A 26,732-nucleotide genomic window follows, 5' to 3' on the forward strand; every position below is an offset into this window, starting at 1 on the left:
TTCTTGGCATACCTGTCTTCCACACATGCCCCAGTGAATGCATCATGTTGAGTGACATTACCAGTTATTCTACAGATGTACTGAAGAGGGCCCTTTACCCATCTTCTGAGTATAATAAACATTCTTGCATGCTTACAAAGAATCAAGGATCCTAAAACTCCACCTTTAAGCCTTTAAGATCTTGATCAAATATGTTTTTGCACTCTAGAAGCTGATATTACAATGTAAACATTCTCCATACTGATGAATCATTGTCCCATTGGCTAATATTGAGAATTAAAAAAAAAGAAAAAGAAATGTACGTGGAGGAACAGACTGTCGCCTACCCTCGCCAACTCAAACAAAAAGAAAATGTGCAGACATGTACACTTTTATGTAATTTGATTTATGATCAGTTAGCCGACTATCCTACAGCACGTTGGGCTGTTTTTGTTCTTAGTAAATTAATACCATCCACTGAGGCATTCCAAAATTGTTTTATAAGGCCTGATCCTGTGCTAAAATGATACGTTGGGCTTTATGGAGGAAATGGGAATAACTCATTACACGTGGTGTATGCATACCTCTCCAAATGCTCCTCGACCAATCACCTTCAGGATCTCAAAGTCCTCCTTGTGTAGGCGCATCTGCTTCACCATCGTTGTGAAGGGTTTGGCTGTATAGAGACAAGATGTGATCAGATAAGCATCAATTCAAAATGCTGAAATACCTCAGTAACAAATGCTAATGGGTGGAGGTAAACTTCCAAATGTACCGATTACCAAAAGGAAATCATGTATAAGAGATATCAAATCACATATGAGGAGCTGGGATTAAAACCACCTGATGCACAGGATAACAAGGACTTTGTCAATGGCTGCAGGAGTGGACATGATGAATGGAAATAAAGCTGCTTAATCGTCACAGACACTGAAATTAAACTGAAGGCAACAAGCAACAGCTCTAACATTATGGCACATTTATACTCAATACCAAAAAAATCACTTTAAAAAAAGCAAGGAAAGAGCTGCTTTATGCATCTTTAGACATACACTCACCAGCCACTGTATGAGGAACACCTTCACACCTGTACATTCATCCAATTATCCAATCAGCCAATCAGATAGCAGCAGCACAATTTATAAAATCATGCAGATACAGGTCAAGAGCTATAGTTCACATCAAACATCAGAATGAAGAAAAAGTGATCTCAGTGACTTTATCCATGGCTTGGTTGTTGGTGCCAGACAGGCTCGTTTGAGTATTTTAGAAACTCCTTGGATTTTCACGCATAACATTCTCTAGAGTTTACCCACAATGGTGTGAAAAAAAACACACGAACTGACAGTTCTGTGGGTGGAAACACTTTGTTGATCAGAGAGGTCAGAGAAGAATGGCCAGATTGGTTTGAGCTGCCAGGAAGGATAGCATAACTCGAGTAACAACTCTTTACAACCATGGTGAGCAGAAAAGCATCTCGGAATGCACAACACGTCAAACCTTGAGGCAGAGGCGCCACACAAGCAGAAGACCACATCGTGTTCCAGTCCTGTCAGCCATGAACAGGAATCTGAGGCACAATCCTATGACCATTTGAGCAGCCCAACTTCCAAAAGTGACACTGCATTTAAACACGTTACTCCTCAAATGGGCTGTCACACTGGCACAGTAGACACAACAGTTACTGTTGTTGTGGAACGTTATTACTGACTTGTCTCCTATTTTACATCCAGGATGAAGGAGCCCAACTCTCTGAGGAGCAGTGGAAACTGGAAGCTGAAAAGGGCAGGCGCTAGATTTCAGGCCAGCGCTCTGATAAAGAAGTGGGTCGCCTTTATCCGCATCACAAACACAATCATACACCCACACTTCTGTTTAAAATTTAAAAAATAAAGTCTTTTTCCAAGTGACCTAGGAAGAACCCTGCTTTGTTTTTGCCATGTGATTGCAAGAAGAACTTTGTAGGCTATAAAAGAGGAGGCTCAAAATCTCTCATCTACCATCTATCATGTATCAGAATGACTTGTGAATGTTTTCATCTGGAGAAAGCCAGTTGTGGGGAAAAAAACCTTTCTACACTTCCACACTGACTCAGCCCACATGGAAGCACTTGAACAGTGGCTACATCAACACTACTTACGCTTTTAATAATGACGTGCTATGCAATTTGTTCCAGTTTGTGGCCACAGCAAAATTTTTCCAAATTCACAGCTACACATTCAAAGTGTTATTTTTTTCCTTGAAAAAAACGAGACATCCTAAACAGAAATATGATCATTTTTAGTACCACAGATTCTTTCTTGACCTTAAAAAAGTAGGATATTCTTTTGAAACAAATCTTATAAGTCAAGGGACACACCTCATCCAGAAATAATGTGTTTTTCCCCCACATTATTTACCTCATTTGAAGTAAATTAAAAAAAAAAAAAAAAAGGATCTTCTCACAAAGTGCAGAAGTCCACTGTCCAGGAGACTTTCAATGTTTTGATTGGTTTATTATGAGCATTTGCCATGCATAAAATGATAATGCATTAGAACAAGCTCATTAATATAAACCTGTGACTCGTTTTTTAGGCCGAACTACTGTTACAGAAACTCGACATCTTCTGACCAATCAGAATAGAGCATTCGACAGCACTGTGGTGAAAGCATGATAAGGAAAATTATAGTATAACACATGAAACATAATTAAAACAGTGTTCTACCTTTAAAATGTGCAAATCATGGAAAACATAAATACATTAATAAATTGCTTATGGCAAAGAGCAACCTTGATAATGATCATGACCAAATAAACCTATATTTACACTGCCACTGCTGTTGCACATCATTTATGTCATCCATTTTGAAAACGTGCAGTCGTAAGAAACCCAGTATCTGCATTTTAGGTGCCGTGATACACAGAAAACTGTGATACTGGACTGATCATTCAATCCCACCTGCACTCTGAATGAAAGTAACCGGAGTGAACTTGCTGCAGTGTGAGACTGTAAAAACATTTCCACAACTGGCTGAGAAACAGTGAGCGCTGATATAAATTTGCCTTTCTCTCTGTTCAGAATTGAGGAGCGTGTAGCAAGGGATGTAGAGAAGTCCACAAAGTGGTATATACATGTATTTGTGTGTGTATATGTGCTCTGTGTGTGTGTTGTCCTGCAGATCTGGCAATGGGACATCTGGAAGCCATAAGAGAAATTATTTACGGTCGCGGTGAGGTAAAAGCACAAAAATGCCGCCTTGAGCAGAATGAAGGACCTGGGAAATGGCTTCTCCTGCCACCTTCCAGAGTCTAGAGGCATTTAGCAGTGCAAAAAAAACACACCAATGACTCCATGATAATATTAATAGAATACTTCAACATATGAGTAGTATTCTGTAGTTGTAGTTTATATGTATTTAAATAACAATACAACTATTACGACTATAAAATATTACAGTATATAAATATGAGGAATATATCCAAACATGAATTTGCTATTTGGAAAATGAAGAGTCAAGAAGTCAAAAAGATAAAATAATAATAATTAAAAAAAAAAAAAAACCAGATACGATAAAATTGTATAAGAAAAAAATTAATAAATAAATGAAAATCAAAGAAAATGCAAATACAGATATGGACAGGACGCACACTATTCTGTTGGAACTGCGAAGGAATGAGATAAAAGAACCAGGTAAAGCCTCACATCCAGGGTTGGCTCCGGGTTCAGCACGACCCTGACCAAGATAAATCAATTATTGAAGATGAATGAATGATTGAATGAATGAGAAGCAACTGAATTCTTTAGAAAATATTGCAGGCAGTTACAGATAAAAAATAATGTAATGTAGCCGAGGTTAAGGATCTCTCAGAGCTGGAATTCACATAGTGATGGCACTTTTACATCTGGAGAGAAAAGAAAAGAAAAGATAAGGGAGGGAGGGATGAAGAAAGCAAGCAAGCAAAGCCATTCCCACTTAAATCCAAACAGTGATATCTTCTTGTTTTTTTTTTTTTTTTAAATTGGCACTAATGTAAATGTAAATAGCGTACATGGCTTCAGCAAGCGCACACGAGTCTGAGAACCATGAGAGCAACTCCCTAGTGGTTAACTTTGTCTCGAATAGACTGTGGCACTGCGTGGATAAATTACAGATGTAAATTGATGCTGTGGGCTTTCATTCATGAGCAGAATGTGATGTGAAGGCGGTTGGTGATATTAAAAGAGAACAGCTAGCCAAAATCAAATACAGAGTAGAAGCCCTGTAATTCATGCAGTTTGTGGGGAGTGACACACACACACACACACACACACAAACACACACACTCATCAGGGACAGGGGAAAGCTGTAAATCATTCATACTATCTAAACATATTGAAATGTGCTCGAGAATCACTTTCATACTGCATACACATGCAATGAGGCGTTAAATTGGGTTTATACAACACTGAACCTCAAAAGCAATGTTCTCCTGCTTTAAAAATGTTCCTCAGACTTCTAAAGAACAAAAAGAGTAGCACACGCACAAAGACAGGACAGTCTCCATAAGACACAGCCATACACAGATGATCTAGATTGTGTTACGACTTCTGTATGAATGGTCTTCTGAGAAAAACACAAACACAGACCACACCGAGAATCAGGGATCTATGATCCAGGAGTCTCAGAGCCTCAGGTGAAGAGTTTTAACAAAGGGCTTGTGGTTAAAAACCCCACTGCACCATGAAGCAGAGAAAACCACGAAAGCTGTTCTAGAAATGCATCATGCAGCCTTTCATATTTATTCCTTAAACAGGCACAGAAATGATTTTCTATTTCTATAAGTCACTCCAACTTATTTCGGAGTGAAAAGGCGTATTTCGTGGAAAATAATGATTGACTGCCACCTTCATAGGGAAATGACACAAATAAAGACTGTTTTTATGTGCAACATAATTGTGTGAACATAATCACCAATAAATATCAAACTCTCTTTTACTTACTGTTGTGTTACACTCATTGTGTTCAACACTTCAGTTTTAGCATTTGTCAGTCTGCACTTGTTTGCTTTGTTAAGGTATATATGTGTGTGTGTGTGTGTGTGTGTGTGTGTGTGTGCATTGTAACCCTGCATTCACACTAGTGAGAGAGAAGTCACACGCGTCGCTTGTAGCTTGTCTCTTATCTGCGATTTACAACAGTATACAATTTATTTATCTTTAAAATATATTTTAAACGAATTGTACTATTTTAATAAAAAGTGGGAAAGTTGCTCATTTGATGCACATTACATGCCAGACATTGTATTAGCTTTGTTAAAAGATTAGCTGTGTGCGCTACTAGCGACTACTATTAGCGACTAGCACTACTAGCGACATACACTCACCAGACGTACCTCCATATACCTATATATTTATATATTGTATCTTCTCCTAGCTAGTGAATTACACAAATTAAACAATGCACAATTTGCTCTTTGTATTAGCTATTAGCAGATTAGCAGCAGAAGCTTCCTGTACTTGTACTACAATACACTCTCCAGAGACACCAACGATCTCCACTACTTCCTTCCAAGCTTTATTTTTCTTCATAAAATCTCTAGACACATTTAACAAGAGGTCATATATAACAGGATAAGATTATAAGTTTATAAGTTTTTCTTCCATTTTTTGATGGAACTAATTCACTGCAGGTAAGAACTGAAGTTGTGAGAGGGGGAAGTGAAATATGCTCCATGCGCGCCATGCAGTTGGTCAGAGGAATCAATTGAGGCAATTGTTTGGATTTATTGCTTTACTGCCTAATTTGCATAAAGTTCAGAAATCTCAGTATCGTGGCTCTGTGTGTCATCCATGTTCTTAAATAATGAATGGTCTCCTGTCACTTTGCCTCTCACTAGTGAGAACACACCTTAAGTCTGTTCGATCTTTGTGCTGATTTACTAAGGGTGTTTTCATGTATGTCCCTCTATAAAAGAACCAAACTCAGTCCACTTAAAGTGATATAAAGAGTTAAAGCTGATATAAAGAGAACTCAGCTCTCTTTGTGTTCATACTGTCCCTAGCCTTGAAAGCGCACTCAGCTCACTCGCTGGTTCAGCTCTTATGAGACCTCAGTCTATTTCCAATAAACGCTTGCTCTTCACAATGCGTCAACCACAAAGCTGACTTGAAACGAACCGTACTCAGACCACGTCCCGAGCTGATTTGGAGCGTTCACATGCGGCCCAGCTTGAGGGGGCAAAGTGTGTGAAAAGGCAAATTAACAAAATCTGATTTATATTTAACCTTTTTAAAAATTGAAAACATGACATCCTGAGAAATAGTCCAAGTATCATCTATTTGTATGTATCTCTTCTTCTATGCACCTACATTCGAAACATTCTGTCAAACTATGCCACTAAACAAACCCAGATGTTAGCTCAGCATTTCCACTTCGTTAATAAAGGCTGAGAATCTCCCTTTAGTGAAACCCTACAAAACACAAAATACATGGAACACTGAATCCCGCTCTAGCTGGTCATGATGTCTTCAAAGGAACACAAACAGCAGGAAAGCGTATCGAAAAACTGGCAAACTTATTAACCTGAGAATGAGAATGAAATGACCGTAATATAAGATGGCCTCCAAAAATTCGAATACTGGGATGCACGAAAATTTGACCAAAAAGTGACCAAAAAACACCTTTGTATTTTCATTAAAAGACTAAAATACTGGTCTACACACACTGATACATCAGCTGCTGACTTATCAGGACAGAAGTGCAAATGATCTCCCATGATATTCAAACATTAGCAATATCCACTAAATTGAAAATCCCACTATCCGCCGTCACGCAGAAGAGAACGGGTTCCCTTTGGACTCTGTTTTCTTCCTCATGTCCTCTCAGGGAGTTTTTCTTTGCCACTGTCACCCCGTGTTCCCTAGAAGAAGTTTATTTGTTTATGTATTGTATAAATGAAAAATAAAGCTTCACAAAAGAAGACTCACAGTAAGATCTTCGAGAATAAGGACTACTTGTGTATTTATACCTTCCTCTAACCCACATCCTATTTTCCCTCCACATCACACAGCCTGTGAAAAAAATGAAAAATGAACTTCTGATAGCCCTGAACAGGAGGCCACAATGACCTTAAAGGCACAAAAATATACGAGAATACAAGGATAAGTAATAAATATACACAAACAGCATGTAAACATTTTCTCTGCAGTGTTCCAGGACAGACACTTTGTAGGCCAAAGCCGATCCCTTAGGCTGGGAACAAAGCACTAATTATAACCTGCGGAAGAAAGGTGTCATGGCTGGGTCATAAACCCACAGCTATCCTGAAAATATGCATTATGACAAAACATGTCCCGACGAGTGCTTCCGTGAAAAGTGTAGAGAGAGGATCAGCTCACAAAAGAGATATTGCAAAACATCTTGCCTGGTGAACAGATAAGCAGTAGACGGTAAGGAAGGGAACAAGTCATGAATTTCCAAAGAGTGTATACACACACACACACACACACACACACACACACACACAAGGCTTGATTTGTTATGCATATCCAAGCACAATATCATTCCAGGACCAAACTGTTAGCACCACAGCTAGGTTAAAACAGGCTTGTGGATGCTTTAATCCCTCACCACTATTACAACTCCACCCCCTCCATCTTCCTGCGGCAGGTCGGAGACTCTCTCAGCACTCGTAATGAGACCAATGTGACAGGAACCAAACCTGACCTTCGCTGCTATACTAAAAGCATTGAGCACTAAAGCCAGTTAGCCTTCAGCCATCTTGAACCAAAGATGATCAATGTGAACAATGGTGGCACGGTAAACGTGGCATGATACCACTTTTCCTTTTCCGATATTGACGTTATTGAAACCTTGAGTATCAGCCAATATTGACACCCATCCAGTTTTCTTTAAATCAATCCTAACAAAAGAGTCAATCCAGGTGAAAGCACTGGAGGCATATTGCCCATACATGACAAGTTCTACCATAAAAAGAATTACACCACTTAAAAGAACATGTTTTAATTAACAAATGCACAAATATGAACCAAACTATATTAATTAAGTTATCAAATATGCCATGTTTTACTACGAGAGGAAATGCCTTAGCTTTTGAGACCTTGTCATACATCATTTCTTTCATTTTTAACACCTCATAAATCAGAAAGTTTATTTCAGACATTCACCTAGTTGCTAAAAAAAGAACTATAACATGAGTATTAGGTATGAAAATCTGAAAATTTGAAAGATGTGTTTTTAGAGGACCAAAGCATGGAAAAAAAAATACAGCCATAATAGCATGAATAGTTCAAATAACTTATAGAACTTTTTCTGTAGCGCTCATTTTTACAGCAAAATTAAGGCCACGCCCCTTTTTAAAGCCTCTATATCTCCGGAACTGCTGCAGATACAAGCCTGAAATCTTGCACACTATTTATTGGGAATAGTGATGATATTTCCAGAAAGTATGAAGCAAATCTGAGATGGTCTGTGGGGAATAATTTTTTAAATATCTGGTGATTTGAGGGGGATTTACCCAGAAGAAAAAAACAGTCAAATCTCTTTCCAGTACAAAAAGAAATTTATTTCCAAACTCAATTCCAATCTGTGCAATTTGTTACAGGAGGCGAGCTCAGATATGTTTTCTGCAAGGTCTGATCCACCATTTTTTCACCATTCAAATGCAGAACACATTAACAAATCAGAAAATGCAACAACAAACCACAACAACAAAATGAAAACAGAGGGGGTAGGTCCTTGCTGAACAGCACCTGCTCGTTGCTGATTGGCTACCGTGCCTGTCAGTCTTGAGAGATCACAGAAAACAGAGAGGTGGAGGATGTTTACAGTAGGAGGAAAATGAGAGGAAATGAATTTTCTATTCATGCTTATCTTTATCAAGGGCTTTCGTATGATGTTCATTTAGATATGTTGTCAACTTTGAACGCATATACGTATACAAATGCTGAATGCTGAAAATCTGCCTAAAGGTAGCCGGGTTGTTCGCTAGGCTAATGTGATAGTCATATGGCATGTCCAATCAGCAGCGAGCAATAAGGATCTACCTTTTTCATTTTGAGTTAATGGTCATGTGTTACTGAATTTGCTGTTGTGTTTCCTGAATTGCTACTGCATTTCTATGCTTATTAATCAGTTTTTACGTGTATGGGCCACCATAAGACTTGCTATTCAAAGCATTATTTAAGTAAAAACAAACTGCTGTAAAAAATATGACAAGAAGGATCTCAGTTTGTGCAGTCATGGAGAAATAATTCTGTTTGTTTTGCACCACTGAATTATTTTCATATTTACACTGGATTTAAAACACTGATTTTAGCTCCGATTTCCCACTCGCTGACTAATTACAGGGCTCAGTGACTACCCCCATTGCTGTGCATTTCCACTGCAACTGCTCATGAAGTGCAAATGATTCAGCGATGCAATTTTCTCAGCCTACAAGCGATCCCTGGGGCTTGAATATTTTCAATGATGTTTGATTTTCTCAGCGATGAATCACCGAATAGTTGCAAGCGAAGCGATGAGAAACAACCAATGGGAGTCTGAGAGGAAATCAAATTCCTCTGTGCTCATGTGAAACAGATCCCTGATTCTAGTTTATCATCCATCTATTCGTGTGGAAAGGTGAGGACAAAATATAATAACAGAAATCATTCAGCATGTCAGACCCATACGGTTGCTAGAAACAGTAAAAAAAACAAAACAAACACCATATGATTCCTGGTTACGCACAAAAAAAAAAAACCTCCAGTTCTCTTTGCAGAACAGACAGTCCTCACTGTCTATGTCTCCCCAACCAATATTTCTTCCACATTTTCCTTTATTTCTCTTTTTTCTTGTTTCTGTGTAAAATGGTGACAGTCACATGAGAGACAGGTCTCGATTTTATTTTTGTGTAAAAGTGAGATTTGGAGTTCGGGCATGCTTAGGCAGAGTTTTCTCTAGGTGAATGACTGTGTAGTGTGTGAACCTCGTCTGCAAGCGATCATGTGGTGCAATTTCCTAGAACACCAAACAACTGATCACAAACTGATTTAAGGTCATGTAGTATGAAAGGGTCAGTGATTCAGAGATTTTGGAAGTTGTGCAGTGTGCACTCGGCCTTAGGAGTGAGACAGATAGGCAAGACACTTTAATGAGAGTGGTCCTGTGCCTTTTTGTGTTAAAATGAGAATTGTTTTCGCAAAACGCTCATAACCTGGAGGCAGCCACACACTCCTTACTGATGGCGAGCGTTCCCATAACTGTGTTAGGAATGCAACGATTAAGCTTGTCATGGTTGTCATGATTTTTGTGTAAATGAAGCAAGCATCAAACGCCGGGGTTGAATCTGACAGCAACTCAGTCTGAGTGTTCAGTTATAGCTGTCCGGATGCGAAAATTTCCAGATCACAGAAGAGGCATTTAATAACAGACACCACCCCCAGAAACTAATAGAGCTGAACTGATATTTTAGAAAGTGATTTTCTTCTGTTTTTGTCATGAGCTACTACAAAATTCTTTCTGAAAACTACACTTTCAAAAAAGGTATTGGGGGCGTTGCCTTGTGATAGGTCCCTGGTTTATCCGAGACCTTTGTATTCACTGCCGTATAAAAATCCTCCAGCTACTGACTGCCTAAAGGATCTTTTCTGTCACTTAACTTAGCCATCTTTGCTGGTACATATCACATCAAATCATGTGTGGACATTAATCCCTTTCAAAACAAACATAAAAATGCCAATGGCTAGTTCCATGCATCCCTGTCTGTGGAAATCATGCACAGTAGGGGTAATGCGATGATGCTGCTGTACTTGGTCTGGTTTATACTTCTGCCTCTGCGTATATGTGCATACATCAGGACATTGTGTGTAGAGAGTCGAATACATGTCTGCCTTCATACCTGCATTTAATGTGAACGTGGCCACTAAAATAAAGGTCAATACAGAAGTAACGAGAAATCGTCCTGGTTCTAAGTCATAGATGCCACATGAAAGTCCACCAGATAGGGGACAGTTTGGATTTTTTTTTTTCCCTCCACAGAAACAGCCATGTCTTAATTGAGAATATAGAATAAGCCCCACCCACTGCATACTCTCTCTGAAATACACAGATTTTTATGCATTACAGTGCTGCATCAGGGTGATGCCAGGTTTGCAGTCAGATTAAAGGATTATTTGGCAATATTATTGTGAAACCCTGGAAGAAGGGTCACACCTCACCACCTCAACGAAGCAGTGTTTGCCTAAAGTTTACGCATTGATGACAACAAATCCTACACGCTGTTTAGGATTTCAGGGAATAGCACGCTGCTTCACGTTGAATACGCTTCAGTGCTGAAGTATTTACCAACCCTACGAGATAAGACTCTCTTTATGCTCCATGTTCTTTGACTACCATCTTGATTGTAGAACTACTGATAATACTGAGCTCATCTACTGCTTTCTCACCTCAGTGAAAACTGAGACATTTAATAATCCAACAGGCTGAAAATAAAATGATCATCTCGTATTAGATGATAAATTGTGTTCGCCTTCAGCAAGAGGGAATTATTTAGGATGCAGCCGAGCATCGTTCTGCATGCGGTACAGCAGCCCCAAAAATAGAATGGCTGACCCTGTATTGCAGCAATGCACTAAAAAGAAGGGCATAGCACTATGAGAACTGCAAACACACACACACACACACACACACACACACACACACAGAATTCAGATCAATCAAATGACAGCACAGCCAGCTGATCCCTTCCTGCTCGATATAGCGAGTCAGCAGAATTAGAGGACATCAGACAGCACCAGCTCTTCAGTTCTGTCAAGACCGCTCGCTAATGGAGACCCGAGACAGCCACAAAGACAAACAGACTACACCAAGTATACACACCCATATCAATATGAAAAGAGAGAGAACAAAAACCTAATGTATAGATGAACATGTAGGCAAAGCTGTCTATATACTACTCATATGTATATATTTGGATCTGAGTAAAAGACAGCAATAGAGAGAGAGGCAAATCCAACAGCTGTGTGTATTGTGCGTGTCCTCGTTCTGCAAACTGGAGCTCTGAGTCAGCGGTTTCTTCTCCCCCACCCCCATCCAGAGCCGCTCATGCCTGAGCAGAATGCAGTGATGCTTCACCTACAGCTACGCCTGAAGGTTCAAACGCACCACCCAAACCCCAAACCAGTCCATGTTTGTCAGAAATACGTTCTGCATTTACAGCACACATGCACTATGCACACTGTAGATAAATATGTCTTTAAAAGCAGTCACTGTGAAGAGCAGATGAGAAAAAAAAATTAGCTTTTAACCATAATATTACCACCAGACCTTGGGTGCCAAGCCCACAGGAGGAAACTCATCCTGGCTGGTGAAGTGAAGTCTACTTCTACCAGTAAAAAAACAGAATCTCACATTCTCCAGACATAAAAAAGATCTATGTATACAAATATATCAGTTTACATATATTTTACAGTAATTCTCTCACCATTTATTAAGATTTCCAGTACAATAACTATTTAAAATATTGCTCTGGGGTGGACAAACCACTAGCCCAGACACCTGAGACAAGCAGATTTCATGTGCAGCAGTCTATTAGTCTTCTTTCTGCATAGATGCCTGGAGGACAAATAGGTTCAACAACCGGAGAAAGAAAATAAATCCTAATTCCTACTGACTTTTGCAAAACACATATTGTCATTTGGAATGTGTGTGTAAACATGATGGTGCAATGTACCTCGATGAGGTGCGACACACATCAGCCGAGGAGCGATCTGGCTGACAGGAGATGTTTTTTTTTACTGGGCGGATTAATAAGCATGCACATGTGACAGACGATCTTTTCAGAAAGGAACGCTTATGAAATGGAGCCAAATAAAATGCAAAGCAAAGCCATCATCCTGCTTACTACACGCAGTCACCTCGCATTCCAACATACCGAGAGAAATAAAAGACTCTGTCCAAACTTGAATGATATATTTTACGTGCAATGTGAGGAGAGAAAATAACAGATCAAAGCCAAAACTTCTGCCAATGATTTTGTCGAAGTCGCTATCGTGACGTTGTACGACTTAATCAGGAAAGGATAGGGACTATGGCTGCACAGTTGACCCTTACACGGTGATTCATATCATATTCATATTTTCCTTAGTCTGCATTAATGCCCTTAACAAGTTAATTACCTGGTTGTGTGTTAGTACATTAGCTACTGCTTTTTAGCATAGTCATTAAGGTTTTAATTGCCTGGTAGACTAGCTAATGAATTTATCGTTAACTGATGCAACTTTCAACAATTTCAACAAAAAAAAAAAAATAATAAAAATCTAGCACACTGGCTAGATCTAGCTAGCTAATATCTAGCACACTAGCTTCTCAATCCTCAATTCTCAATAATGTATTAGGTGGAGTGTGTTTTTCCACTTATACCACAGCAAATTTCTCAACGATTACAATGTTTAATTTATTAATGAACAACACGTCACAAATTTTAATGGTTTATAGTCAGATTTAATGTTGTGGAACGTCCGAGAGACAAGTTAGTTCCTGTTCTCACTTATGTTACAGGAATGTAACAACTTAGCAACGTAGCAATGTAGTCTCTCTCTCTCTCTCTCTCTCTCTCTCTCTATCGAAAAAACACAGCTTGTCATTTTACTGAGAAACATGAAAGTGAAAACTCCTCTGTCCTGAAGACTTTCCTGTCCTGGGAAACTTTGTGAAGCAGCGCGGCTGTTACAAAGCGCTGACACGTGAGACTCCTTCCATAAATGTTAAATAAACGTCTCCTAAAAAAATCTTTACCAAATCAACAATACTTTTTATTTTGTTAAACAACACATTTTTAAATCTGTTGATTATTAGTCTTAGATTATGTAGAGCGTCCGCCGTACAAGTCCCTGCGAATGAGCTGTTACTATAGAAACGTATTAGAACGAGCGCATTAAAATAAACCTGTTGTTCATGTTACAGCAGGAACTACTGTCCGAGCCGTGCTGTTATAGAAATAATGCACACCTTCTGACCAATCAGATTCAAGAATTCAACCGCGCTGTTGTATAAAACAGATTTAAGCATCTGACTCTTGGGAATCTACAAAACCTGGTAAACAGCAAAGAAAATGTCAGCTTCAAGACTATGTTGTATCAGTTAACTTGTATTCGTAAACTTATAGTCAAGGGCAAAAGCTTCCCAATGGTTTCATCCCATGAATTTTTAAATAGTCCAGTTTAAAAAATGTACCTCTTTTTTACAGTATATCTACAACAAAATTCCAAATTGTTAAAAATGAAGTGTAGGTGTGCACCAAGACAGCGTGCTATGTGGAGTGACTGTTGATAGAGTGATAATTATATCAGTCATCTTGTGCATGATTCCTGAAAGGTTGCAATATATCACTTTATTGATTATTTGCGCATGCCTACCACAGAGATTAAATTTCATTCATTAATTTCATTCATTATAAATCCTGTTTTTTTTCCCCATAAAGCTGTAAATCTTCATAACATGAAACAAAGGATTAAATGGTGTTAAGATGTGGAACAGTGTGTCTGTCTGAAACAAAACACTGCTTAATGCTGTCCAGTTAAGGCCTGCTGAAGGGCTGGGCGATTTGACAATATAATACTGATATTGTAATAAATTCACATTGCGTTTTTCTGACATATTGTGGATATTGTGATATCTTTTCAATTTTTTAAAAATTTTAGAAAAAGAAATTTAATTACAAACTAACCAGAAGCAGCTGACGTGGTGTTAAAATTTTGTTTTTCATCTTTAAAATTGTAAAAAAAAAAAAATTAATATTATTTTATTATTATTAATATTATAGATTTTTAACTTTCCTTTTCAGTGTTCAATGTTTAATTATTTTCTATAAATAAAAAAGTACATTTAAAAAAATAATTAAAATAAATGTATTTTTGTTGACATTAAACAAAGTATTATCAAAAAAGCTTTTTTCTAAATGAATTGCACTCCTCAAAAAAGTTTGTGAGCAAGCCTTTATATCATGATACATTTCATAGAAATGCCTTTGAGAATCCTGATACAGTATTTTGGTCACATCACTCAGCCCTAGCTCACTGTGCTTGAACTCCTGTATGAATTCAGTCAAAACAAGTACATAAACAATACTGGAATCTTGTAGATCCAACAGTAAAAAGCTACAGCATTCATCCATTCATTCATTCATTCATTTTCAGTAACTGCTTTATCTTGGTCAGGATCGTGGTGGATGCAGCCTGCATGAATTCACCCTTTCAGAGGTGAAATAATAATCAGCACCAAACGAGATCGCTAGATGCTAGATTTGGTTAGCAAAGAAAGGAGCAAATTGGGAATGAATCATTCATCATGTGCAGTTTAACCCTGGGCGTATGTTTACTGACCGTTTACAGCATTCCACAGAGTTCTTCACTTAAGCACAGAATAGTAGGCTCTTCTTTGTGTACATGTGACTCCAATTTTTCACCATGAACGTTTCAAGACTCCATTTAACCCAGACCCTGTCCTCAACTGAACTATTATTACGTAAGGAATAAAGCTTGATGGGATGGGCTGTTATAGAAAAATAATCAACGATGGGCTGGTGTGGTGTTTTATTAAAGTGTTTTATTCCTCTTATACCACAGATGTTTGCTAAGCATTAAAATTTTTATTTATTAATGAATGTCACTTCATACTTGTGAACTGTGTACCGTTACAGTTAATGTTGTGGAATGTTCACAAGACAAATTAGCTCCTGTTATGCTATAGCAGCTATAAACATCTGTTCCCACATCAACCTCTCTTTTTGTCTTTTTCTTGAAGTTAATAAAAACACACACACACACACAGAAACCGGAAAGCGCTCGGACCATCCTCTGTCCTGTCAGATGTCGGAGTCTTACTGACTCATACAAAGCCCTGACATAAGAGACTCCTTCTGTAAAGGTTTAATAAATGTCTCCTTACAGAAAGCTTTACCATATCAACAATTCTACTTTTCTCTCGTCTGACCAATCACGGTCGAGAGTGCAGCAGCTCTGTGGTATCAAAAGCATTTATTTCTAGATTAAATTATCTGCCAATAGAAAAAGAAAAATGTATATAAATAAAAAAATATATATGAGACATTTTAGATTTCCAAACATTAGTTTTCCAGCACAAAATTAAATATTACAGAAAAATGTTTGTATGTCAGTAAAAAAAGCAGAATATTACATAAGAGACACTTTTCAGACAAAAAACATAATGAAGGCTGCTGGGTTTCGCTGCAAAAATAAGAAGCAAGTGTGACAGTCAAAGTCTCCAGAAGAACTGTGGCTGCTTTTGCAACAGTAACACTTACAGCTCATTTCCTTATAAAACTGCACACACTGTACCTGAGACTAATATTTTTTTAAGAGCCATCACACCAACTATTGACTTTTTTTCATTTACTGCTTTTTATTGCTCCTTATAGTACTTTTTTATGTAACGTTTAATTTCATTAGTTTTGAAGGCATCTTTGCTCTACAGCATTTCTTTGCTGGTGCCTAAGACTTTTGTACAGTACTGTGTGTGTAAATATATCTATATGTATAAAGGCAAAATCACAAAAACTCTGTCATTGTCCAAATACTTCCAGACCTGACTATATATATATATATATATATATATATATATATATATATATATATATATATATATACAGTATATATATATATATATATATATATATATATATATATATATATATATATATATACAGTATATATATATATATATATATATATATATATATATATATATATATATATATATATACACACACACACATACACAAACACACACACATTTTATATATTTAAAATGTATAATAAACTGATATCCTTTGGGACCATGTGATGAGGAAAAGTATATGTAGTACTAAGGCTTTTCTTGACTTGGGAAACCAAAACTCATCTCTGGCTTCCTTCTCTATGTTCCTGAACCTCAGGCAGAGCAGGTTGACTGAAATATTACGGATGTTAAATGCATGTTGTAAATGCTGTATTGTAAAGAGACAGGACACACAGTCCCTGGTGAAGTCACCGAACCTCCATGGCCTAAGGACATTCATTCTGGAGTGAATGAAGATGTGTGTGTGTGTGTGTGTGTGTGTGTGTGTGTGTGTGTGTAGGTCAGTTAATGAGCTCATAAGTAAAGGATCTATCCGGAGGCTCTTTAAATAGTCCTGCACACAAAGAGGACAAACACAATGTGCAGCCGTTTCCCCGTATGACATCACCGTGTGTCCAGTGGCTGCTGGCTGCTTCCTGACTCTGCCCTGGTGAGCTTCCCACAGGAAAAGGGCACACAAATACATTCAAACCCTCGCACACACATTCTGAACTTTAGGCAGAAGAGTACCTTTTACACCAATGTCCTGTCAGCTGGTCTACATAATGATGTATTTCATAAAGAACTGAAATCTTTACAAACAAATCTTACTATTTAAAATGTCCTCCTCCCCACATATACACCGATCAGCCATAACATTAAAACCATCTGCCTAATATTGTGTAGATCTCTCTTGTGCCACCAAAACAGCTCTGACCCGTCGAGGCTTGGACTCCACAAGATCTCCATGGATCGGACTTGTTTGTCCAGCACGTCCCACAGATGCTCGATTGGATTGAGATCTGGGGAAATTGGAGGCCGAATCAACACCTCGAACTCTTTGTCATGTTCCTCAAACCGTTCCTGAACAATTTTTGCAGTGTGGCAGGATCCATTATCCTGCTGAAAGAGGCCACTGCCATTAGGGAATACTGTTGCCATGAAGGAGTGTACTTGGTCTGCAACAATGTTTAGGTAGGTGGTACGAGTCAAAGTAACATCCACATGAATACCAGGACCCAAAGTTTCCCAGCAGAACATTGCCCAGAGCATCACACTGCCAGCTTGCCTTCTTCCCATAGTGCATCCTGGTTCCATCTCTTCCCCAGGTAAGTGATGCACAAGCACCTGGCCGTCCACATGATCTAAAAGAAAATGTGATTCATCAGACCAGGCCACCTTCTTCCATTGCTCCATGGTCCAGTTCTGATGCTCACATGCCCATTATAGGAGCTTTCGGCAGTGGACAGAGGTCAGCATGGGCACTCTGACCGGTCTGCAGCTGCACAGCCCCATACGCAGCAAGCTGCACTGCACTGCGTGTTCTGATACCTTTCTATCATAGCCAGCATTAACTTCTTCAGCAATTTGTGCTACAGTAGCTCTTCTGTGGGATCGGACCAGACGAGCTAGCCTTCGCTTCCCACATGCATCAGTGAGCCTTGGGTGTCCATGACCCTGTCGCCGGTTCACCAGTTGTCCTTCCTTGGACCACTTGGAACACCCCACAAGACCTGCCGTTTGGGAGATGCTCTGACCCAGTCATCATCCCAGCTTGCCCATTTTTCCTGCTTGCTGCTTAACATATCCCACCCCAGGTGCCATATAATCAACGTTATTCACTATATATATATATATATATATATATATATATATATATATATATATATATATATATATATATATATATATATGAAGATTTCAGTTGTCTTGTTAACAACACTGCTTCCTGGGAAGTAGGTAGTGGTCAAACCCATGGAAGAGCATCTCAACTAACTAACGAAACTAACTTTAACTAATGAGGACACAAATCCAACAACCCTACAGTGTTGTTTAGACATTGAGACAGTGAAGAGACTGGGGTTTTTTTACTCTGGTCTCTATTGCACACTACCATGAAACCAAGCTACATGCAGCACCAATGTCAAATCTGATGTCAAGTATAAACCACTGTAATAAAATGGGAAACTTTAATGCTGTCGGAACAGACTGTGAAAGAAGAAAGATTACAATGCTTAGCAAGTGATACTGGTACAAGACATACTGTTTCAAAAATGCACTACACTGTTGTGAGTTGATGTCCAAAGCTGAGACAATTCTATTTTATTAAGAAATGTGAAGGTTCCTTGCTACTTTCTTTAGTTTTTATGTCAAATGTGAATACGACCGATCAACATTCACTCAAAATCATAAGGCAACCAATGTTTTATTTATAAAATTATAGGGGTGAAATGATGAATCCTGACATGATGCATCATGCTAAAAAAATGTGATGCATCATTTTTTAATCTATTAATTATTCATCTAATGCAACTGCACTGTTTGAACACCAGAGAACTCAATCTACACAACCCATACAGTTAAAATATATAGACAGCGCACTGGGCCCGATAGCTCCAGATCACAACGGCCGACACGTTAGATGGATACACAACCATCTTATAACCATTAAAAATAGCTCTTTGGTGACTTTCACCAGCCCTGCACCTCTGTGATCTACAGTGTCCGAGTAAGAGGGTGCAGAATCCGGGCATTTTAGCCAATGTTGGAGCTCTATTTCTGGTTAAAATGATGCCTCAGGTGCTGCTACAGAGCTCATTATGTTTCAAACAATCATTGGTAACTCTTTGGTTATTTAAGGAGATCAGCAGTTTCTGAAATACTAAAACCAGCCCATCTGGAACCAACAACCATGCCATGGTCAAAGTCACAGAGATCACACTTTTTCTTCATTCTGAAGCTCTTGACCTGTATCTGCATGTTTTTTTTGCATTGTGCTGCTGCCACATGATTGGCTGATTAGATAACTGCATGAATGTGCAGATGTACAGGTGTTCCTAATAAAGTGGATGGTGAGTGTATATAGTAGAAAGTGTCAAAATTTCACCATGTGAAGGGTTTCCCAAGCTGCGACATATAGCAATAATAATAAATTACTTCCTGAGTGCATTTCATGATGCTTATCTTCCTATAGCTACAATAGGCTAATGCTGCATTTGACTAAAACTCATAACTCAGAATCTTCAAACTCCAACTAGGAAAAACAAAACATAAACGCAGGACGGTCTCCTCAACCCTGACTTCAGGAAATGATGTCAAATCAACATGGCTGCCCACAGCATCAGCAGTAAACAAAGTAGCACTTCTTACCTTTAAATGAGTTATACTGTATATACATGTATTTGCTTCAGATCAATCAACATAAAGACATACTTGCTTGTTATATCTATAAAACTGACCATACAGTTCTTTTTCTGAGAAGTTAAATATACATCACTCATCACAGTTAGCCGGCTAGCTTGTTGCTAAAAAAGGCGAACACAGAGGTACACATGCTTCCCGTAACCCCCATCCCCACCCCACCTTATTTGTAGCTTGAACGCACAGAAGTAGAACATTACGTAACTTCAGGTTTGACATCCCACTCAGCAAGTCAAGATGAGTCAAATATCGCTGACACATACCAAGTTATCAAGTCACGTCATCTCCTCTTTACATACTTAATCTATTGAACAGCATCTGCCCCGTAGGCATCCGTCAATAACTGACGTCACTGAAAGCATCTAAGGTATACATCAACAGTAATACATCTTAGTAGAAGTGCTATGTTTGATTGTGATTGGCTGTGGACTTCAGCGCTGCCTGTCAGGCTCTGTTCACACCTGGTCTCAACATCCATCTCAAGTGATTCGATCATAAGTGAAAAGCTGAAACACACAGCTGTTTACACCTGGCATTCTGAACGCGTCTCCATCGAGCACTTATGATGGGATTTCGTACATCTTTTCTGCTGGAGAAAGGGTGTTGTGCACATTTATTACGCAAGTCTTACGTTATCTCCTGTGCCTGTACGGACTGTTTCAAATGTTTCGTTTGTGTGGTCTGCTAAAAAAAAAAAAGACGTATAAATGAATGGGAGATGAGACAACAAAAGAAGCTAGCATCACCGTTATCCATTAGCCTAGCGGTGGAGTACTCTACAATTTCCAAACTGTCTTGCCATGCTTACGTATTTTCCACCTAGGGCAATGATGCAGTCAATTAGGCGGTCCTTCGTTGCTGTACAGGACACGTTTGCGTTCACACTACTAATGGTATGTGGACATAGTTGGATTGCATGATCGGAGACACTGGACACCTGAATTTAGCGCTGTCCAATAAGGATGCATGTTAACACCAGGTGCGAACTGGCCTTCTGTCCTTGTTTAGGGCCAAAACACCAGGAACAGGCAGCTGAATTAAGGACAGTGGATTTTATGTTCCACTTTCATGCACAATCCAGTCAGTTGATGATGTCATGTCATTTTCCCCCCCCTTTCCTGATGCGGTTTGTGTTGCTGGGTCACACACACATTTCCCTGAGGTTACCTGACATGCAACTGTCATAGCATAGCAAAACAGACAGGAATAAAGATTATTTACATGCGCCTGAGTTGTTGTCTAACAGCTGAAAAAAAATAACCATTCTCTAATAACATGATATATATATATATTTTTTTTTTTACCCCAGTCAAGAAATTCCAAGATGTTTTTCTCTCGTCTGAGGGGAGAGTTGTTGCACTCATCGTAGAGACAGACGAGGACATCGAGCATTGTCTCCATGCTGAGACACTGACCCCCTGCGCAAGCAGGTCCATCCAGCAGCAGCTCCTCCAGCTTCTTTAAACGCACCTCTCCAGACATGATGCACAGCTGCTTCTGATGGGCTTCTGACGGGCTTCTGCTTCAGGATCCAATTTCCAAACTCCACTGGACTGCACGAGTGGCACCTCCGAATAACCTCAGCATTTAAGATCTGAAGTGCTGCATAGCTAAAACACTTCAGTCATGATCCGACACACACATACACACACACACACCTTGATGGAACCTCGGTGTGACACATAGTATCATTTTCCCTTCATCTAGACACATTAAAGAAGATATGCTATCCTGCCTTGGCTGGTAGATTTGACGTCTCCAAAGACTCAAGTGTCTTCTTTCCTTTCCTTTTTACACTCAGACTCCTCTGGATCCTTTTTAAAGGACAGGGCTTGCAACAAAAAAGCGACCTCCTCAGTTCTCCATATATATATATAGACACATACACACATATATACATATATATGCGCTCATCCGTCATGCACTAACACACACACAGAAACACACACACACACATACACATACACACACACACACACACACTCTGAAAAGGAATATGCATCAGTCCGGGATCTGCAATGCTACAAAAGCGCGTACGCCCCTCCTCTGCGAAAAGGCAAGGCTTTTTTTTTTCAGGCGAGTTTAGTTTTTGTCCGTTTTTAAATCCCAGCTACAGATGAACTGTTCCTCGGCGGGACACCATTTTATTTATTCCTGGGAAATACAGCCCTGCTCCAAACAGCTCCATTGAAAACACGTCCTTGTTCGTGCTCTCTCTCTCTCTCCCTCTCACTCACTCCCTCTCTCTCTCTCTCTCTCTCTGCTGTAGCGTCACTGCTGCAGGCAGGATCCGGCAGCATCATGGCGGACGTCATCATAATATCACTGCGTTCACATTATGACGTAGACGCGCCTTCAGTTTTAATAAAGTTTCAATACATTTCAATTATTTTATTTTATTTCATTTTTTTGGTTGGGGGAGGGGCCATGCATGTAGCCCAGACACCACGTCATCAGTAGTAAGAAAAATCAAAGTTAATGCAAAGCAAAAGGATCTTTGCATTGTTTTAAATCCAGTAGCCTGCACATCTTGAGTCAGTGAATATGTATTTTATTAATTCCTTTTCCCCCCTTTTTCTAGTTTAATTTCTGCACTCTCTATCCTATATCCATTTCAATTCCCCTTTTGCTGTTTATTCCCAGTTTTCTCCTTCAGATTCACTACTACGGGCTCCTGAGTGGTACAACAGAAAAGTGTTCGCCCCACTGTCTGAAGATCACAAGTGCAAATCCTGATGATGCCACAGCCATCCGTGGCCAGGAATCCAAACCTTATTTAACTAAAGAGAGCGAAACTGACCGTGCTCGGTGAGTGGAAGGGATGGCATACTCTCTGTCAATCAGTAACCCATCATGGGCGTCTGTGAGCTTATCCATGTGGAAGTGGGTGGATAGCGCTTTCCTCCGAGCGTGTTACACTCACAGCAAGCTCGAAAAGATGATGGCTGCTGGCTTGAAATGTCTCGGAGGAAGCATGTGATCACCTTCACACTCCCAGACTGATAGCTCTGGTATGATGAGTGGAAATTGGCTGATTTCTGATTTTTCCTTTTTTTTAAACTGCAAGCCACAAGCTGCAGAGGATAAAGCGATTCCAATGAAAGAGACAGGCTTGACCTGTTCATCGCAGCATATCCAGTACAACACTTCCATACACGCTAGACTTGCAGTGCTTTCCCTCTACAGTCTAACAGCTCCTTCTGAGCAGTGCCTTTTGTTCAGCTGAGTCTGAGGTAATATCACTAACCAGGGTTGAAAGGTTTCAGCAACATTTCCAGCCAATGACATCTCAAAAAACCACACAAAAGACCTGAAAGTAGCCCAGAAAATTGGGAATGGACAAAGGGAGACATTTTCTTCTTTTTCTCAGCCTTTCTCCGAGTGTGAAATGCTTGTTATCCACTCCATGATCCCTCTTTCTCTCTCCCAGTCAGTGCAAAATATCTTACAATACAAACAGTTCTGTACATTACAAACACACTGTCTGCACTTACGCTTTGTTTCTTTGTCAAAATTTATTAGAGTAAATTCTGGTGATTTGCTAGAAAACAAGATCTTTGCAGCCACGGAGTATTTAAACTGTTCCGCTGAAAAGCAAGCACGGGGCAACGTGATTCTTGCCCCAATGGGCCTCTATTAGCGCTTGTTGCAGTTTTCATTTTTGACCACTAGGAGCATAATAACTCTATGGAAGTGGTGCAAAATCTAAGAAAGCAACCAAATTAACAGAACATCGCCTTATATCTGTCTGAGTTGTGATTAAGGATTTTATGAAGATTAATGTTTGTAATATAAATAGTGGGGTTCTGCCCTTATAGAAAAACTGCCACTGGTAACAGGTCAAAATGAGGTAAATTAAAGGGTGACTGTAAATATAATTATATAACAATTGATTTCTAATTTTTTTCTTACAAAAATACTGATTTGTCTTATTTATTACATTAAGCCGACTTCAGCCGTATTTTTTTATTTTATTTATTTTTTAAAAGTTAGCTAGCATATGTTTTGTCTGCAGGATTACATTTGGCTATCAAGCCAAAGTACACATTAAAATGTTATGTTTACAGCAATATAATTATAATATATACTATATAAATAAAATATATAGTAATATAAAAAGTTCAACTGAATTTAAAAAGTTAAAAAAAAAAGTTAAATGTGAACAAAAACATACATTTCTTAAGTTGCAGCTAAGTTCTTTTATGTTGCCAATCAGCAGTGGACGTGGAAATTCCCAGAAAATGAATCTTGATGCAATATGCCTGTCCTCTTGAAGATGTGTATCACCAGCTATTGGTTTGCACATTATCAACCCAATCTATATACACATTCACTATATGGCCAAAAATATGTGGTTCTAACGGCAAAGGGGAATAAATCTGGAATGAGATGTTCAGCAAGCACATGTGAGTGTGATTGGTCAGGTGTTCACAGACTTTTTGGCCATATAGTGGACATATAGTGGTAAAGCCTGATGGTACTCTCAGTCTGTGACCTAGTGAACCAGTATCAGGATGTATTCAGTGATACATGTATTCAGAGACTTCAAAGCACTTCTGTAAGTTGCTCTGGATAAGGAAGTCTGCCAAATGCCATAAATGTAAATGGTAGCGTGCTACATAATACAGCAACCCCAAAATATCCTGTATATGCTCTCATACTCATCACACTGAGTGACCCCTCGTCCCTTGTGACTGGGGGCGCTGTCATCCCGGAAGAGGCCAATCTCAAAAAAATTGCAATCACATTTGATTTGCAGTGACCCCTCCCTGTAAGGGGTCATGTGCACACACGTACACAAATAAAGATAAAGAAAATAAGCCTGCATATGTACATATATGTAAATATGTATTTACACAGTAAGTGGGTCAAATTTATACAGTCCTTTTGTTTATCTTAACATTTGCGAGCCTACAGGAGTATCATCATCTCAGACGTCTTAAGAGGCCACAAACACAATTATCATTACATGCTACAAGTTATGGGTTATTTTAATGAAAAAATGAGCACTACTGCCATCTTCTGGCCATACTTAGCTAATACATTTGAATTTGCAAAAAATAAAAAATAAAAATAATGCATGGATATGTAACCTTTTGATACTGTGTAAGGAAATCTGTAATTCTGCCTCTTTGATATAAAAGCTATATAGGCACAGTATATATATATATATATATATATATATATATATATATATATATATATATATATATATATATATATATATATATATTTCACTTTATCTAAGGCTTTCTTGCCATTAGTAAAAAATAAATACCCCAAAACGTGATACATTCTGTAATCCTGAAGGTGTTTACTATCTACATTCTGAAGAAGCATGCTTTACCCTTGTGTCAAAACTGTGACTGAGAATCATTTTTAATGTTCGGTCATTTGGGACACATGTATTCATTGGTTTTTCAACAACACATTTTAAAACATTATTTCAAAAAAAATCTTCTCCAGATTAATCATCACCATATTCTACAATTATATGAAGACAACAGCCGAAGTACATATTAAGATGTTGGTCTGAGTAGCATTGTCTAATTCATTTCTTACAGCAATAACAGCAATAACTGGGTTTAGGAAAGCTTCAGTGTTTTCCAAATTCATGACCAATCTTTTTTCTTAAAATTACTTTTATTAAAATTCAGTTAAAAATTACTGTGACACCACTGAAGGGTAAGTAAAACTTATAATTTATTTCTTGCGGCAGCAACATAATACAGGAATTAAAAAAAATAAACACCAACATTAATCTCTAAAACTATATGTATATGTAATATAATAAGTAAAATATTTCCATACTAAGTAGTAGGTTGAGTAATGTTCTGTATTTCCCACTCTACCTTATCTACCTTATTCCCCTGATTATTAAGATCTTTCATAAAAACACCATTTAATGCGCATAAAAGTGGAGTGTTTCGCTTATCCATTCCTTACATTCCTTCACTTCTAACCATTTTATGTCATTTGGGAGATCTTGAACATGATTCAGTTCTACATGATTGACACTTTTGACACTGTATGCATCTGGCTTACTTATCGACTTACAGATAAGCGTGTCCTGGGAGAACCTGCTGTCTGTAATGTCATGTGTTATGTCTGTAACTGTCTGACAAAACTACTTCCCTCAGGGATCAGTAAAGTACTCTATCTATCTATCTATCTAGCTAGCTAGCTAGCTAGCTATGATTTGAACTATCTTGATTCTTTATTCATATTTTTACACTAGAACATGCATCATAAAGATGTGTAAAATAAACAAACAAACAAAACTACATGTACTGTATATATACAGTAGAGGTGTAGCATATGCACTTAAACTGCTCTCTGAAGACATTTAGTGATGTTCATGTGAAGGTCCAGTGCTCCATGTGAGGCAGAACCTGTGACAAGAACTCTTTTGAACTTTTATGAAGGTATTCAAACAAAATCTAAATCCTCCCCCACACACACCCCAACACACACACACACACACAAACACACACACACTGAGCGATTAACAAGGTGCTAATCATGTCTTTCATGTTAAAACATTTGATGTAAGATGTCATGTAAGAGGCTAGGAGCACTAAACTGGAAGTGGGGTAGATTTATTAACCTGGAGCCCCGCCTCAGCAGTGCACACTACACCAGTGGGTTGTGCTGAAGCTGGAGATGTGGTACAGTGGTGTACTGTGGTGTGTTGGGGTTTATGGGCTGAACCACAGGAGCAGTTGTGTTGATGCAGTGTGGGATGCAGGCACAGA

At 38.7% G+C, this 26,732-nt stretch overlaps 1 protein-coding gene across 4 annotated transcripts in view; it reads right to left on the bottom strand.

Moving 5' to 3' along the window:
• Positions 1-22,222, bottom strand: part of cdc42bpab (CDC42 binding protein kinase alpha (DMPK-like) b) — a 73,525-nt gene extending 51,303 nt beyond the window's left edge. For all 4 annotated transcript variants that reach the window (XM_053242057.1, XM_053242058.1, XM_053242059.1 and 1 more), the window contains exons 1-2: positions 21,282-22,222; positions 564-655 (exon numbers count right to left, since the gene is read on the bottom strand). In XM_053242057.1, coding sequence (XP_053098032.1) covers positions 564-655; positions 21,282-21,459 — 270 coding nt within the window. In that variant the 5' untranslated portion in view covers positions 21,460-22,222. The remainder of the gene's footprint in view (positions 1-563; positions 656-21,281) is intronic.
• Positions 22,223-26,732: the final 4,510 nt, after the last annotated feature.

Source organism: Pangasianodon hypophthalmus, chromosome 19 (assembly GCF_027358585.1).
Source record: "Pangasianodon hypophthalmus isolate fPanHyp1 chromosome 19, fPanHyp1.pri, whole genome shotgun sequence".
NCBI lineage: Eukaryota > Metazoa > Chordata > Actinopteri > Siluriformes > Pangasiidae > Pangasianodon > Pangasianodon hypophthalmus.